The sequence below is a fragment of the Mytilus galloprovincialis genome, chromosome 3, assembly GCF_965363235.1.
Source record: "Mytilus galloprovincialis chromosome 3, xbMytGall1.hap1.1, whole genome shotgun sequence".
Lineage (NCBI taxonomy): Eukaryota > Metazoa > Mollusca > Bivalvia > Mytilida > Mytilidae > Mytilus > Mytilus galloprovincialis.
The window spans coordinates 29,075,044-29,088,822 of record NC_134840.1 but is presented as its reverse complement, the minus strand read 5'-3'; the positions used below and the strand labels follow the sequence as shown (position 1 = coordinate 29,088,822).

Below are 13,779 nucleotides of genomic sequence, written 5' to 3'. Positions count from 1 at the left end.
GATAAAGGGGCCCATTATCCATATATCAAAAATCTAAATACATGGTTAGATTCAGCATATCAAAGAACCCCATATTCAATTTTTGTTGAAATCAAACAAAAGTTTAATTTTGGACCCCGATTTTGACCAACTTGAATACTTACAAAATTTACTTCTGAATAATATCTTATGATCAGAAACAAGCTTTTGTCTAAGTTTGGTAGAAATCCAGGATAGTTTAAGAACATTATAAAAATTTTAAAAACTTAAACCACAGAGTGAATGTTTTGTTTCTGGCAAAAAAACTAAGTCCATTTATAAGTAAAATACAGAAAAGTGGAAATTTATTTTTACAAAATTTTCTTCTTGATACTATCTTATGATCATAAACAAGCTTCTGTCCAAGTTTGGTACAAATCAAGGATAGTTTATGAAAGTTATTAAAATTTAAAAACTTTAACCACAGAGTGAATGTAATGTTTCCACGCAGAAAAACTAAGTCCATTTATAAGTAAAATACGGAAAAGTGGAAATTTATTTTCACAAAATTTTCTTCTTGATACTATCTTATGATCATAAACAAGCTTCTGTCCAAGTTTGGTACAAATCAAGGATAGTTTATGAAAGTTATTAAAATTTTAAAAACTTTAACCACAGAGTGAATGTAATGTTTCCACACAGAAAAACTAAGTCCATTTATAAGTAAAATACGGAAAAAATGGAATTTTATTTTTACAAAATTTACTTCTGGATACTTTCTTATGATCATAAACAAGCTTCTGTCCAAGTTTGGTAGAAATTCAGTATAGTTTAAGAAAGTTATTAAAATTTCAAAAACTTTAACCACAGAGTGAATATTTGTGGACGCCGCCGCTGCCGACACCGACGACGACACCGACGACGACGGAATGTTGGATCGCTTAGTCTCGCTTTTTCGACTAAAGTCGAATGCTCGACAAAAATCTAAGTACATGTTTAGACTCAGCATATTAAAGAACCCCTAGAGTTCATATTTTGTTAAAATCAAACTAACTTTAATATTGGACCCTTTGTACCATAATGTAGACCAATTTGAAATCGGTACCAAAAATTAAGAATCTAAACACACAGTTAGATTTGGCATATCAAAGAACCCCAATAATTTAAACAAAGTTTAATTTTTTACCTTTTTGACCCGTAATTCCTGAACTGTTTTGACCAAAACTCCCAAAAATCAATCCAAACCTTCTTTTTGTGGTCATAAATCTTGTGTTCAAATTTCATAGATTTCTATTTACTTATACATGTACTAAAGTTATTTTGAGAAAACCAAGAAAAATGCTTATTTGTGCCCCTTTTTGGCCCCTAATTCCTAAACTATTGGGACCAAAACCCCAAAATCAATCCCAACCTTCCTTTAGTGGTTATAAACCTTGTGTTAAAATTTGATTGATTTCTATTAACTAATACTAAAGTTATTATCCGGAAATCATTCATCTTCGGATACAACCAACTATATCACATTCCATATTGAGTGAATCATTGCACCTGAGGTAACCACAAAATTCAGACCTTCATGTACAATGCTAACACATACCATACTAAGTGAAACATTTGTATCTGAATTGAGACATTACTATCAAGTTTCATATCAAATGCACCTTCTATCAGATTCACCACAAACCATCATATTAATAACAATACTATCCAATAGCCTATGAAGTTTTCCTAAGATTCACAAGTAGCTTTCAGACATACTCAAAATTCTATCAAATAGCATATGAAGTTAACCTTACTTTCAATCAATTTAATTAATGTCTGGAGCTGGCATGTCAGTGCTAGCAGTCCTTTATTTACCGGATTTGTTATAGCATAACACGATGGGTGCCATATGTGGAGCAGGATCTGCTTACACTTCTGGAGCACCTGACATCACCCGCAGTTTTTGGTGGGGTTCGTGTTGCTTATTCTTTAGTTTTCTATGTTGTGTCATTTGTACTATTGTTTGTCTTTTTCATTTTTAGCCATGGTGTTGTCAGTTTATTTTTGATTTATGAGTTTGACTGTCCCTCTGGTATCTTTCACCCCTCTTTTATTTATGTTTCATTGTCATTTTGCTTAGTTTCTTTTGTTACCTATTATGACATTGGACTCAGACTTCTTTTAAATGAGTTTTACTGTGCATATTGCTATGTGTTTCTTTATTCTACATTGGCTCGAGCTATATGTGGAGGGTTAAGATCTCACAAAACAAGTTTAACGCTGCCACATTTTTGCGCCTGTCCCAAGTCAGGAGCCGCTTGGCCTTAATTAGTCTTGTATGTTTTAATTTTTTAGTTCATTTATATGTTTTGGAGTTTAGTGGAATGTCCATTTTTTCATCAACTAGTACACAATTCTATTTAGGGGCCAGGTGAGGGATTTTATCGCTGCGTTGAAGATCAATTGGCGGCCATTGACTGTTTTTTGCTCTTTGGTCTGGTTGTATCTTTGACATATTCCCCATTTCCATCATCAATTTTACTAAGTATTTGAATTAGGACAATCATATTGCAAACCATATCATGTGCCCCTTAGTGATTGATTTCTTATTATAGGTTAAAAATATATGTACATCACTGTTTTGCTTGTACATGTATAAGTATGATTTTTTTGGCTGGATCAGACAAAATGATTATACCTGAATGCTAAGACAACAAAATGATTATACCTGAATGCTAAGACAACAAAATGATTATACCTAAATGCTAAGACAACACAAGAGTGCACACGCTGAAATGTCTCGCCTCTATACTAATCATTGATATTATGTTGATAGTCCTAAGTATAAAGCTAAGCTTTATTACAACTGTCACATAAACTTAACATTAACCAAGATAACTAAACAAAGACCAATGAACCTTGAAAATGAGGTCAAGGTCAGATGAACCATGCCAGACAGACATGTACAGCTAACAATGCTTCTATACAACATATATAGTTGACCAATTACTTATAGTTTAAGAAAAATAGACCAAAACACAAAAACTTAACACTGTGCAATGAACCGTGAAAATGAGGTCCCGGTCAAATAAAACCTGTGCAACTGACATAAGGATCATAAAATATTTCCATACACCAAATATAGTTGACCTATGGCATATAGTATTAGATAAAAAGACCAAAACTCAAAAACTTAACTTTGACCACTGAACCATGAAAATGAGGTCAAGGTCACATGGCATCTGCCCGCTAGACATGCACACCTTACAATCATTCCATACAACAAATATAGTAGACCTATTGCATATAGTATGAGAAAAACAGACCAAAACACAAAAATTTAACTATAACCACTGAACCATGAAAATGAGGTCAAGGTCAGATGACACCTGCCAGTTGGACATGTACACCTTACAGTCCTTCCATACAGCGAATATACTAGCCCTATTGCTTATAGTATCTGAGATATGGACTTGACCACCAAAACTTAACCTTGTTCACTGATCCATGAAATGAGGTCGAGGTCAAGTGAAAACTGTCTGACAGACATGAGGACCTTGCAAGGTACGCACATATCAAATATAGTTATCCTATTACTTATAATAAGAGAGAAATCAACATTACAAAACATTTGAACTTTTTTTTTCAAGTGGTCACTGAACCATGAAAATGAGGTCAAGGACATTGGACCTGTGACTGACGGAAACTTCGTAACATGAAGCATCTATATACAAAGTATGAAGCATCCAGGTCTTCCACCTTCTAAAATATAAAGCTTTTAAGAAGTGAGCTAACGCTGCCGCCGCCGGATCACTATCCCTATGTCGAGCTTTCTGCAACAAAAGTTGCAGGCTCGACAAAAATGATTATACCTGAATGCTAAGACAACAAAATGATTATACCTAAATGCTAATGTCTAATACGGAAAAAAGAAAGAAAACACAGCAAGTTCATGATTTGATAACATTTATTGTATCTAGATACAGGTAACAAGTTTAAGACTGTTGAGATTATTCTGACAAAAACCCGATCTACCTTTGGCAAAAAATTGTATACTATAGTCTACAACCAGACAACCAAAACAACAGGACGGATGCTACAAAAAATGGAGGAAAAAACATAAAAAAAATGATGCACATGTTATGTGTGAACATGGTTGTCTCTTCTAGAAAGCCTTTACCCATAGTTTATCAGAAAAAGAAGTTAACAGTTTGTCAAATAATCCTTAACAATTAAATGCATATTTTTTTAGAAGAATTAAAAATATTTCCTTGTGTCTTTGTTTTTTTTATTTAATTCTATTTCATTGTACATATCTTAACCTTGTTTTGTAATTAATATAAGACTCCACATTCATATAAAATATAATGAATGATCTTATTAACTAAATGAACTATTCTAGCTTCATGTGACATGAAAATGATACAAAGTTTCTAGGATATAAAGTCTAGCAAGATAATTGGAAATTAATTTCATAAATTATAATTGAAGATGAGTTTAGAATTTTGAATTATTTAGAAGAGAAAAGGAATTGAAACATGTTAATTATTTCTATCCATGACTTTTATTTGAAAATGTTGAAACTGCTACATAACATGATTTCAAATGATTATTTAGAGAATATCAAATTTAAATTTTCATCTGTGAAATTACAATACTCATTTTCACAATGTCATTGTTGTACTTTTTATAAAATAACACTGTCAGTTGAATCAATTACATCATTGTTGGACAACTGCATTTTTCAATGTTTTTTTTTCTATAAAAACATTTATTTTTCCAAAAACAGAGAGACACATTATGTAATTATATTATGAACAATTTATGTTAATAACAACAAATCAAAAATTAAATATCACTGTAATCAAATTGTATGATTTATAAACAAATACAAGACACAAACAAGTCAAACAGACTTGAAACATCTGATACAATATCTGGTGAAGAAGGAATAACATATACATGATTCACCAATCCAGCAATTATATCTTAATATTCTTCTATGTTAGACTTATTGCTCACTAAAACTAAAAACAAAATATTTTGACAATCATTAAAGCAATTGCATGAATTATAAAAAAAATCTTTTAAAAAGTTTTTCTTCAAAAGGCAATTTCAGCTTACAAATGTTATTGCTCCATATTTACGCAGTAGATATGTGCAATAATATTAAGTGGTTATTTTGAAATGCCCTAGCTATTATTTACAAACAATCATCATCTTTATTTTGTTCCAACTGATAAACACTGTTTTGGTGCCTAAATTGGAATTATGAGACAGGCAAAAAGTCAGCATTGTATAATGGCGACAAGTTTTGAGGGGTTGTTTGGAATATAGAACAAGGGACTGCATAAATACTTGGCTATGTACTTTTCAAAAATTATTAAAGCCAACTTTTCTATAAAAAAAAAAATATTCAAAATGCTTCTTGTATAATTCAATGTTCAATCTTTTATCTATTATAAATCTCAGAAAATTCATTAAAGCCTATGCAAAACTTCATAAAAGATTTTTCCTGATAACAATGATAAAATATACAATAACTACATACATTTCAACATACATCATATTTGTACAATATGAAGTTTACCATTATCAATTAAATAAAAAAACAACACATTCATTCACTACAATTAATATATTTTGTCACTAAACAAAGACCTTGCAAAATACACAAATGGTATAGTAAAACGATCTATAAATATATATGTTTCAATAAACAAACTATGAGACCCAATTCCAGTTTATGAGTTGTAAAATGTTTGATTCTGTAATAAAACATCAAAAACCAATATATGCAACTTGAAATGGTTGCTAGCGTAATGTTAATCCAAAATTACAACTTTTTCACTGACAGAAAATTCAAGAAATGTACATCTAGGGTAATGTCTTTGAAATTAATTTCCTGAGGTTTCTGAATATGCAATTACAGAATTATTTATTAACTCTTTTAAAACTGAAACTGTACAGAGAGCATTTGGTGCCAAATAAGTGATATGTATATGAATTTTATATAAGACAAAAAATTGGTGTCAGGATGACAATGACAAAATGAATTTATAAACAGATGAATATACCACTCTCAACGTACTCATAGTTGGAAGTATATACTAAAATATACTATTCAAACTAGAAGCAAACAGGCCATATTTCATGGGAGGCAAATACTGGAAGCAACAGAAAGCAAAACAATAAGGTGCCAACAGAAGTTAGTTGGTTTTAGAATAGTGCTCAGAAAATTAAGAAAAACACACTTGTGAAAAAAAAATGCAAGAAAATAAACAAACATGTAGTTAGACAAATTGCCTGTGAAAATTTCTAAACGTGTCCATTTTCACCGGTTTCAAATAAATCTGAATTTCATTTAATGTTTTTAGTTAAATTTACATCCTTATTTGGATTGGTTATTAAAGGCAAACAAAAATGAAGACAAAAAAAAATCATTTAAAACAAAAAATTCTGAATTGATATTTAAAGCCATGGAACGTTCTGCTACCCTTTCAGATACAATCGGTTTTTCTCTTAAGTCAATCTTAATAAAATGTCCAAAATACTGTAAATTTGATCTACAATAATGTGTGAATCAAGACACATAAAAGTAAAAAATATAAAGTTTTCCTAAATGTCAGCATATCAACAGCATAAGCAATAAATGTGTTGATTATTTCTGACTATAAAAATTAGCAAGAGCCAATCGAAAAAAACTTCTTATTGAAACCAATTTAATTGAGGTTTAACAGATTTTCCCCTGAACAGTTTTTGGTTTCAATATATAAAAATAATTCAAAAAAGATTTTTGCTTTTAAACGTGACTGCTGTAGTCTGTGTAAAGTGTAATGTTGATAACTAAACATCCTTCAGCAAAATAAAAAAGAGAAAAATCATTTTGCTCAAGGTGCCATTGTTGTTCGTGAAAAAGCTTCTAATGATAGGTCTATAATATTCCTTGAAGGGTTTGACATAGTAATCCATACATTAAAGCATTAAACCATGGACTGTTCCTGAATGAAGACGGCAAAAATAAAAAAAGTCCAGTTGTAAATTACAGAAAAATGAGGAAATTAACAAAAATTTAACTCTAGAATCGAGCAGGTAACTCTTTATTTTGAAGGAACTTCTGTAAAAGTTCCCTGAAATTTCAAGAAGGATTGAAGTTTTAAAATATTTAAAACCCTAGACTGTATGATCTCCAAAAACACTAAAAAAATATGTTACAATTAATTGATATAATTAACTTTAATTAGAAATTAAAGTTTAAATTATTTAAAACCTTCCAAAAATAGGAAATGAAGGAATACCAAGAAACAGGTCCCACTATTTTTTCCTTAAAATTTGATTTCTGCACATCACTTATAAACTAAATAATATTAATTTTACAATGACAAGATAAATATATTTATAACTATTACTGAAGATGGCACATTGTTAATTTAATCAAATGACTAATATATTAAAATTGGATATTTTATACCACAACTATCTTGACTGCAATTACAGCTATAAGATGATCAGAGACTGATAAAAGCTGACTATGTATAGGTAGTTACAAGTATATGTTGATTTTTGTATAAGTACTTACAAGTATAAAACTATATTTTCTTATTGAAGTTGTTCTGAAATGTACAAGTATAATTTTCTAGTAAAATTTGTTCTGAAATGTTCGAAAAGCCTCATTTATAACATATCATATTTGAACTTAAGATATGTTTTATCAATTATACAATTTGTACATCTACTTGTATCTATTAACAAAAGATCAACTTGGGAAATGAGTCCCTATATCTAAAAATATCTAAACTGATGGGTAAGTAATAGAAGTGATGGCAAAATACTACAAGTCAATATATTGTCATATCTCTTTAAATAACTTTTATATTATCCTCATTCATACCAAGTTGTAAAGTTTATTTCCTAAATCTAGCATATTTTGGAAAATATTAAAAATCTAAAATTTCTAAATTTTGGCTATGGTGCATAACTAGAACTAAATTATTAGGTAAAGATAACACACTATAGGCAACCACATGTTAACATATATGTCATAGGACTATAAGGGAAACACAAAGGTACCATGAAATACAAAAGATAACGGAAGATAACTCACAAAGGTATCATGAAACACAAAATTTTAGGGGAGATAATACACAAAGATACCTTGAAATACACAGGGATTAAAAAAATAACAAAAAACAGCATCATGAAATACAAAAGATCAAAGTTTAAAAAATAATTAAATATTCAGGAATGTTGTACATAATTTTACTAAGAAAAAAAATTTGGTCCACGGGAAAGCTTATGTTTACCACCATGTTATGCGTGAGTTTACCTTACAAGTGTAAACAGATTCTGTGTATTGTCTTAGTCAAAAACCCATGCATTTCGGTTTTGTTTCTCTGTCAATGCAGTATTATCAATCTTGTTAGGTTTTGAAAATGTAAATAGTTTCATCCAATTTACTAGCCCAAATGAAAAATCTTACCCAAATCTCTCGTCTTTCATGGTACATCAACAAAACAGAACAAACAAACAATTTCACAATCACAAACATACATAATTAGTACTGACAATAAAAAAAGGTAAGCCTAGCACTGATTTCATTACAAACTCCTTTATTACAAATTCCAAAACAAAACCTTAAAAAGAAATATATTGTATTTTCAAATTCCTGAATATATTTGTGTGCGCAAGTAACAATTATGTGAATTGGGGGTGGGGATGAATGTTTTTTTTATCACACGTTTATATTTTACAAAACACATTTCTGATATACAGTCGACTCTCGTTATCTCGAAGTCAGCCGGACCAGAGAAATATTTCAAGATACACGTAGTTCGACTCAAACGAAAACCGGAAGTTTGACAGAACAAGGGACACAACTCTTGCTTAGCTTGGTAAAGCTAAAATAAATCCGCGTGAAAATGGGAAGGGGATCGATATTCTGGTATCAGATCGATGTACTTGTATGTCAAGGTCTTTCATTATTATAGTAACATTATTTTTACTTATTCAATTGTTTCAGTTACAACCTTTTCCTATGGCTTTTATCCGAGAGAATAATTTCCAATCGATAGTTCCGTTATTCAGGTCGTTTATAGTTGACAAAATTGTTTATTCTCGGATACAAGAGACTTTAGAAAATTTAGATTCCTCTTCATTTTGTGTTATCTCACTCTTTCTTTCCAAAAGAAAATACAACAAGATTAAAGACGCCGATTGAGTAGTTTTTAGGTGATCATCAAAGGAAGTCATAATCCTTACTTTATACACACCCAAGTTCATTAGTGTAAATTACTATTAATTGTTTTGTAAACATTTTAAATACTTTTTCATGAACATTAACAATGCATCACTAATTATTTATAAAAAATCTTAGGTAAACACTCGTGGAAATAGCATGTCATAAATCAATACAGTGGTCAGTGACTGGAAATTTAATTACACGTGTATTGTCAGATTAACTCTTCAATCCAGTTAAATGCCGGAGGTCATGTTTTGACATATGTCTATTAGTTCGAGATAAATAATGAATTTTTAATGCTTTTGTTAACCTTGGGATCGTAAATTTAGTTCGACTCAACCGAAATTTCGACTCATCCAATTTCGAGTCATCAGGAGTCGAATTACATACATTTATATGGAACAAAGTTCGGGACCACGTGCAAACTTCGACTCATCCGAAATTTCGAGTCAACCGAGTTCGAGACAACGAGAGTTAACTGTAATTTCAATGAGGGAAAAAGAGAATGATTTAAGGGTTTTCTGGTCACTTAAGCACATCATATATATTTTCATTTGTTTCTTTGTAAATATTTTTACAACTTTACATGATTCATGAATCCAAATGAAAGTAACAACTATTCACACATCTTATATGGAAGTCGTATTTTTTTGGTGTGACATGTCTCCAGACAAACCCCTTAATGATCCTCTTAATAAGATAAATGACTTGACAAATAACCTAGTTCCAAATTTTACATGGGATATTCCATTTCTTCTTTTTTATTTGATAATAGTAGTAGTAAGAGTGTTAAGACCTTTCACAACATAAGATATCATATACACCTTCCCTTTTACACAATCTATTACAATTTCTGCTCTAAAATAACTACCATCTAAACCAATTATTACATACCTAATTACTACAATTAATTGTTGACATATATGGTGGTTGCCTAGCAATAAGGACTAGTCCTGAAATTTTACATTACCATATTTTTGGTGGAATCTCATGCTTTTATGCTTTTTTCTTCTTAATATAAATAATTCCATTTTAATAAAAAGTCAATATTAGCAGAGACTAAATAATATCTCTACATTTAATGAATAATTAAAATTGAAAATTGAAAAAATTGAAATTAAACTCTCATTCTTAAAATAAATAATAACTTTTTTACCTAACAAATTCCTTTGATTAAAAGACATTTTTGAAATTTTTCTTATTTCTAAAATTTAAATCAACACTTTTTTTCCTTATAATAAAGAAACCATGAGAAACCACCAAATCACAACAAAATCTCCCATTTAATTACAACATAATGTCAATAAATCTTTTGTCACAATGTAACGCTCCAGGACAGTCATAAAACCAAGCAGTAACAAACTGGTGTGCAGCACACCAGTCGTCTGATGCTCCCATGTAGAAAATGGCCTCCAGGGTCAGTCAAGTGATGATAGTGGTCAATTACCATCAAACCTCCTAACCCCTTGACCGAGGAGTCAGATGTTTGGAAGGTGATGGTCATTATAATGTGGCTTTGGTTTCTTTGACCCCTGAAAGTACGACTTATTGGGAGGGTTCAATGTAGGTGTGGGTGATGAGGTAGAGTTCATTGTGTTATGGTGCAGCTGAGGCAGTTGTTGATATAAATGATGATAGTTTGTCTGAAAAATAGAAGAAGAAAAATACATGTAAACATACAATATCTAACCTGGTTATAAAGGCATAATTGGACTTTCTAAATTTTTTGTAACAATTTTGTTTTATCTTGTTAACCAAACCATGATCAATGTTACATAATATCAGTTAGATCTTTTCTGTAAAGATACAAATATACTTTATTTTGAGCATTTGTAAGCTGCTAATATGAGTTAAAATTATGAGTTAAACACGTTGAATGTGTTTTTCCTCCCTCTTTAACATGTTTCTCTATCATGAACTTGCATGATTTCTGCATTTCTGATCCTTATTCTCTCCAAGTTGAAAAATATGAACACATATCTCAGTTAAATTTTTCTTACATTAACACTTATTGCAAATATATTTTCTACAGAAATCAATAGTTTAATTTCAGATTCAACGAAAATAATTAATTGAGCACAAAATATATATCAATATAGTATAAACACACAAGATGCACACTTAGTTGTGAAAAGTGAAGTGTTCCATATGTGACAAAACAAAGCAAAATCTTGGCAATGCAGTATTGGCTTTGCTCATTGTTGAAGGCCATACAGTGAACTATAGTTGTTACTTTCTGTGTCATTTGGTCTCTTGTGAAGAGTTGTCTCATAGTCAATCAAACCGCTTCTTCTTTTTTATATAAAGTGCGATGGGGACGCTAAAGTACGATGGTCACGCTAAAGTGTGATGGTCTACACTAAAGTATGATACCTACACACGCTAAAGTGTGATTGTCCGCGAAAGTATAGACGTAATAAACGTACTATGGATTATGACGTGAACAGTCTTTTATACAAACAAAAAATTGACATGTCGAAAGATAAATGTAGAATATTTGATTAACAACTTTAAAGCAAATGCCATGGCTTACTCAATTTAAATATGATAACTGTGTTTTGTCGGCTAAAGCAAATGTGGGTTTTTTTCGGTGCTAGAAAAAGGACTTTTGTCCTGCAGTCGACCATCTTACTATACAGATACAAAAGTATACGCATAAATATCCTTTATCCTGTTTCTATTTAAAACTAACGGATACATTGAAATCATTGTTTATGTTGCAGTTTACTTTGCCGTCCCCGTTCAAATATTGATTTTAATGAAAAGTAAAGTCAGTAAAATAAAGGTACGTCATGTTTCCATGCGTAAATCATAAATTGTTAAAAAATTAGAACAAATTTTGTATTTGTAATTTACAATGACGACTTTGAGAGGAGATGTTCACATTAGTGATAGACTGTGTGAACAACAAGCTACACCAATTATCCAAATATGTGATACCGGCCTGAATTAAAAAAAAACATATACATGATATATAGATTTTTGTCACACCTAAATTACCATTTTAGCAATTATTACGTGGTCGTTCTTCTTAATTTAAAACAATGATTACTTAAGACTACCGGTAATACCTTGTATTAGCTTTCGCAAGAAAACTATTTTTTAAATCCGTGTTCTTTAATACTTTAAGCCCTTTAACTTTACCCTTTTAGTCCATCGCACTTTAGCGTGATAAACCATCGTACTTTAGTGAACAAACAGCCATTGCACTTTAGCGTGATACACCATCGTACTTTAGCGTAGACCATCTCACTTTAGCGTGACCATCGCACTTTAGAGTACCATCGCACATTAGAGTCCTACATATTTATGGTCAGAATAAAGTAAGAAACCATTGTACTATTTCAATAATATTTCCATCTCTATTTTATTACAACAGAGATTTCATGAAAGTTATTTATTTTGCAAAGCTTAGACAAACTTATTATCTCACTGAATTATAATTACGCAATGGCTTATTGCTGAGGTCTATGCTTTTCTTAATGGTAGATCCTCTTCTTTTTCTTTTTTTATTTCTAGATTAATAATTAGCCTTCTATTTCATAGAAGTTAATAAATTGACTACAAAATTCCAGATTCATTGTCAGTTGAAGTCAAAAGATTGTTCATATATTTTCAAATTATTTGCCTACTTTCCAATGGACATATTTCGTTCTTGCCAAGATACAGTTTTAAAAGAAGAGCAGATTTTTCTCACAGAATACTGTGTACTGTGTTGTTCAGAAAAAAACAAAGCCAAACAAACACAGTGTCATACATCATCAAATATGGCAATCTTTTATCTAGACAACATTATATCTGTGCACATAGGGAAGAAAAGTAGATCTTATTCAGAGATCCTATTCTACTACATTAAAATATCCCAAAAAATGTATCAATAATCTTCATGAAAGAATTAAACTGATACATGTTGTCATATTTGCATGCAGTTGAAATCAATGGCAGAGAAATTTAAAGTACAAAATAATTTCATCATCATTTTTTCATTAGCTTATAAATGGTAAATAGGTTCCGTTGTCTATTAAAAAGTAAAGTGTGATATATAGAGAATATATAATGCAAAATTGTATGTGAAAAATATAAAATAATGGTAATGCCACTCAGTGCAATGCTGTTAAAACCAAGCATCAGCACACAATCTTACCGCATGGGCGTGGCATCTTACCGTTTCACTTACGTGTGTACTCGTGCGTGATGGGTTCTTCTTACGATTTGGTCTATTGGGTGGATCAAGGGCATCTCTGTTGGCATCCATATATGGATGTTCCAGTAACTGTTGACAATTCCAACGTTGAGTTGGATCCATTTGTAAACAGCACTAAGATAAAAATTAATGTATTTTATACATTGCAAACAAATATTTCAAGTCTTGTATCTATATGATAATATGATATATATGAGTTATGCAATAGTAACATAAAATAAAATTTTCATTTAAGATATAACAAAATTCAGTTGTCAAAATACCATTTCAACTGATCTACATTAAGAATAATATCTATACAGTGAGAAATCAAAGTGAATGTGATATTGTTTGATAAAACTAACAAATAAATTTACTTTAATAGAACTTTTGAAATATTTTTAGCACAAATTTACAT

At 30.5% G+C, this 13,779-nt stretch overlaps 1 protein-coding gene across 2 annotated transcripts in view; it reads right to left on the bottom strand.

Annotated features, from left to right (window-relative positions):
- Positions 1-3,889: 3,889 nt before the first annotated feature.
- Positions 3,890-13,779, bottom strand: part of LOC143067635 (cyclin-dependent kinase-like 1) — a 30,988-nt gene continuing 21,098 nt past the window's right edge. Inside the window, exons 8-9 of one of the 2 annotated variants that reach the window (XM_076241029.1) lie at positions 13,344-13,496; positions 3,890-10,821 (exon numbers count right to left, since the gene is read on the bottom strand). In XM_076241029.1, coding sequence (XP_076097144.1) covers positions 10,657-10,821; positions 13,344-13,496 — 318 coding nt within the window. In that variant the 3' untranslated portion in view covers positions 3,890-10,656. The remainder of the gene's footprint in view (positions 10,822-13,343; positions 13,497-13,779) is intronic. The other variant, XM_076241031.1, reaches the window with a different exon arrangement.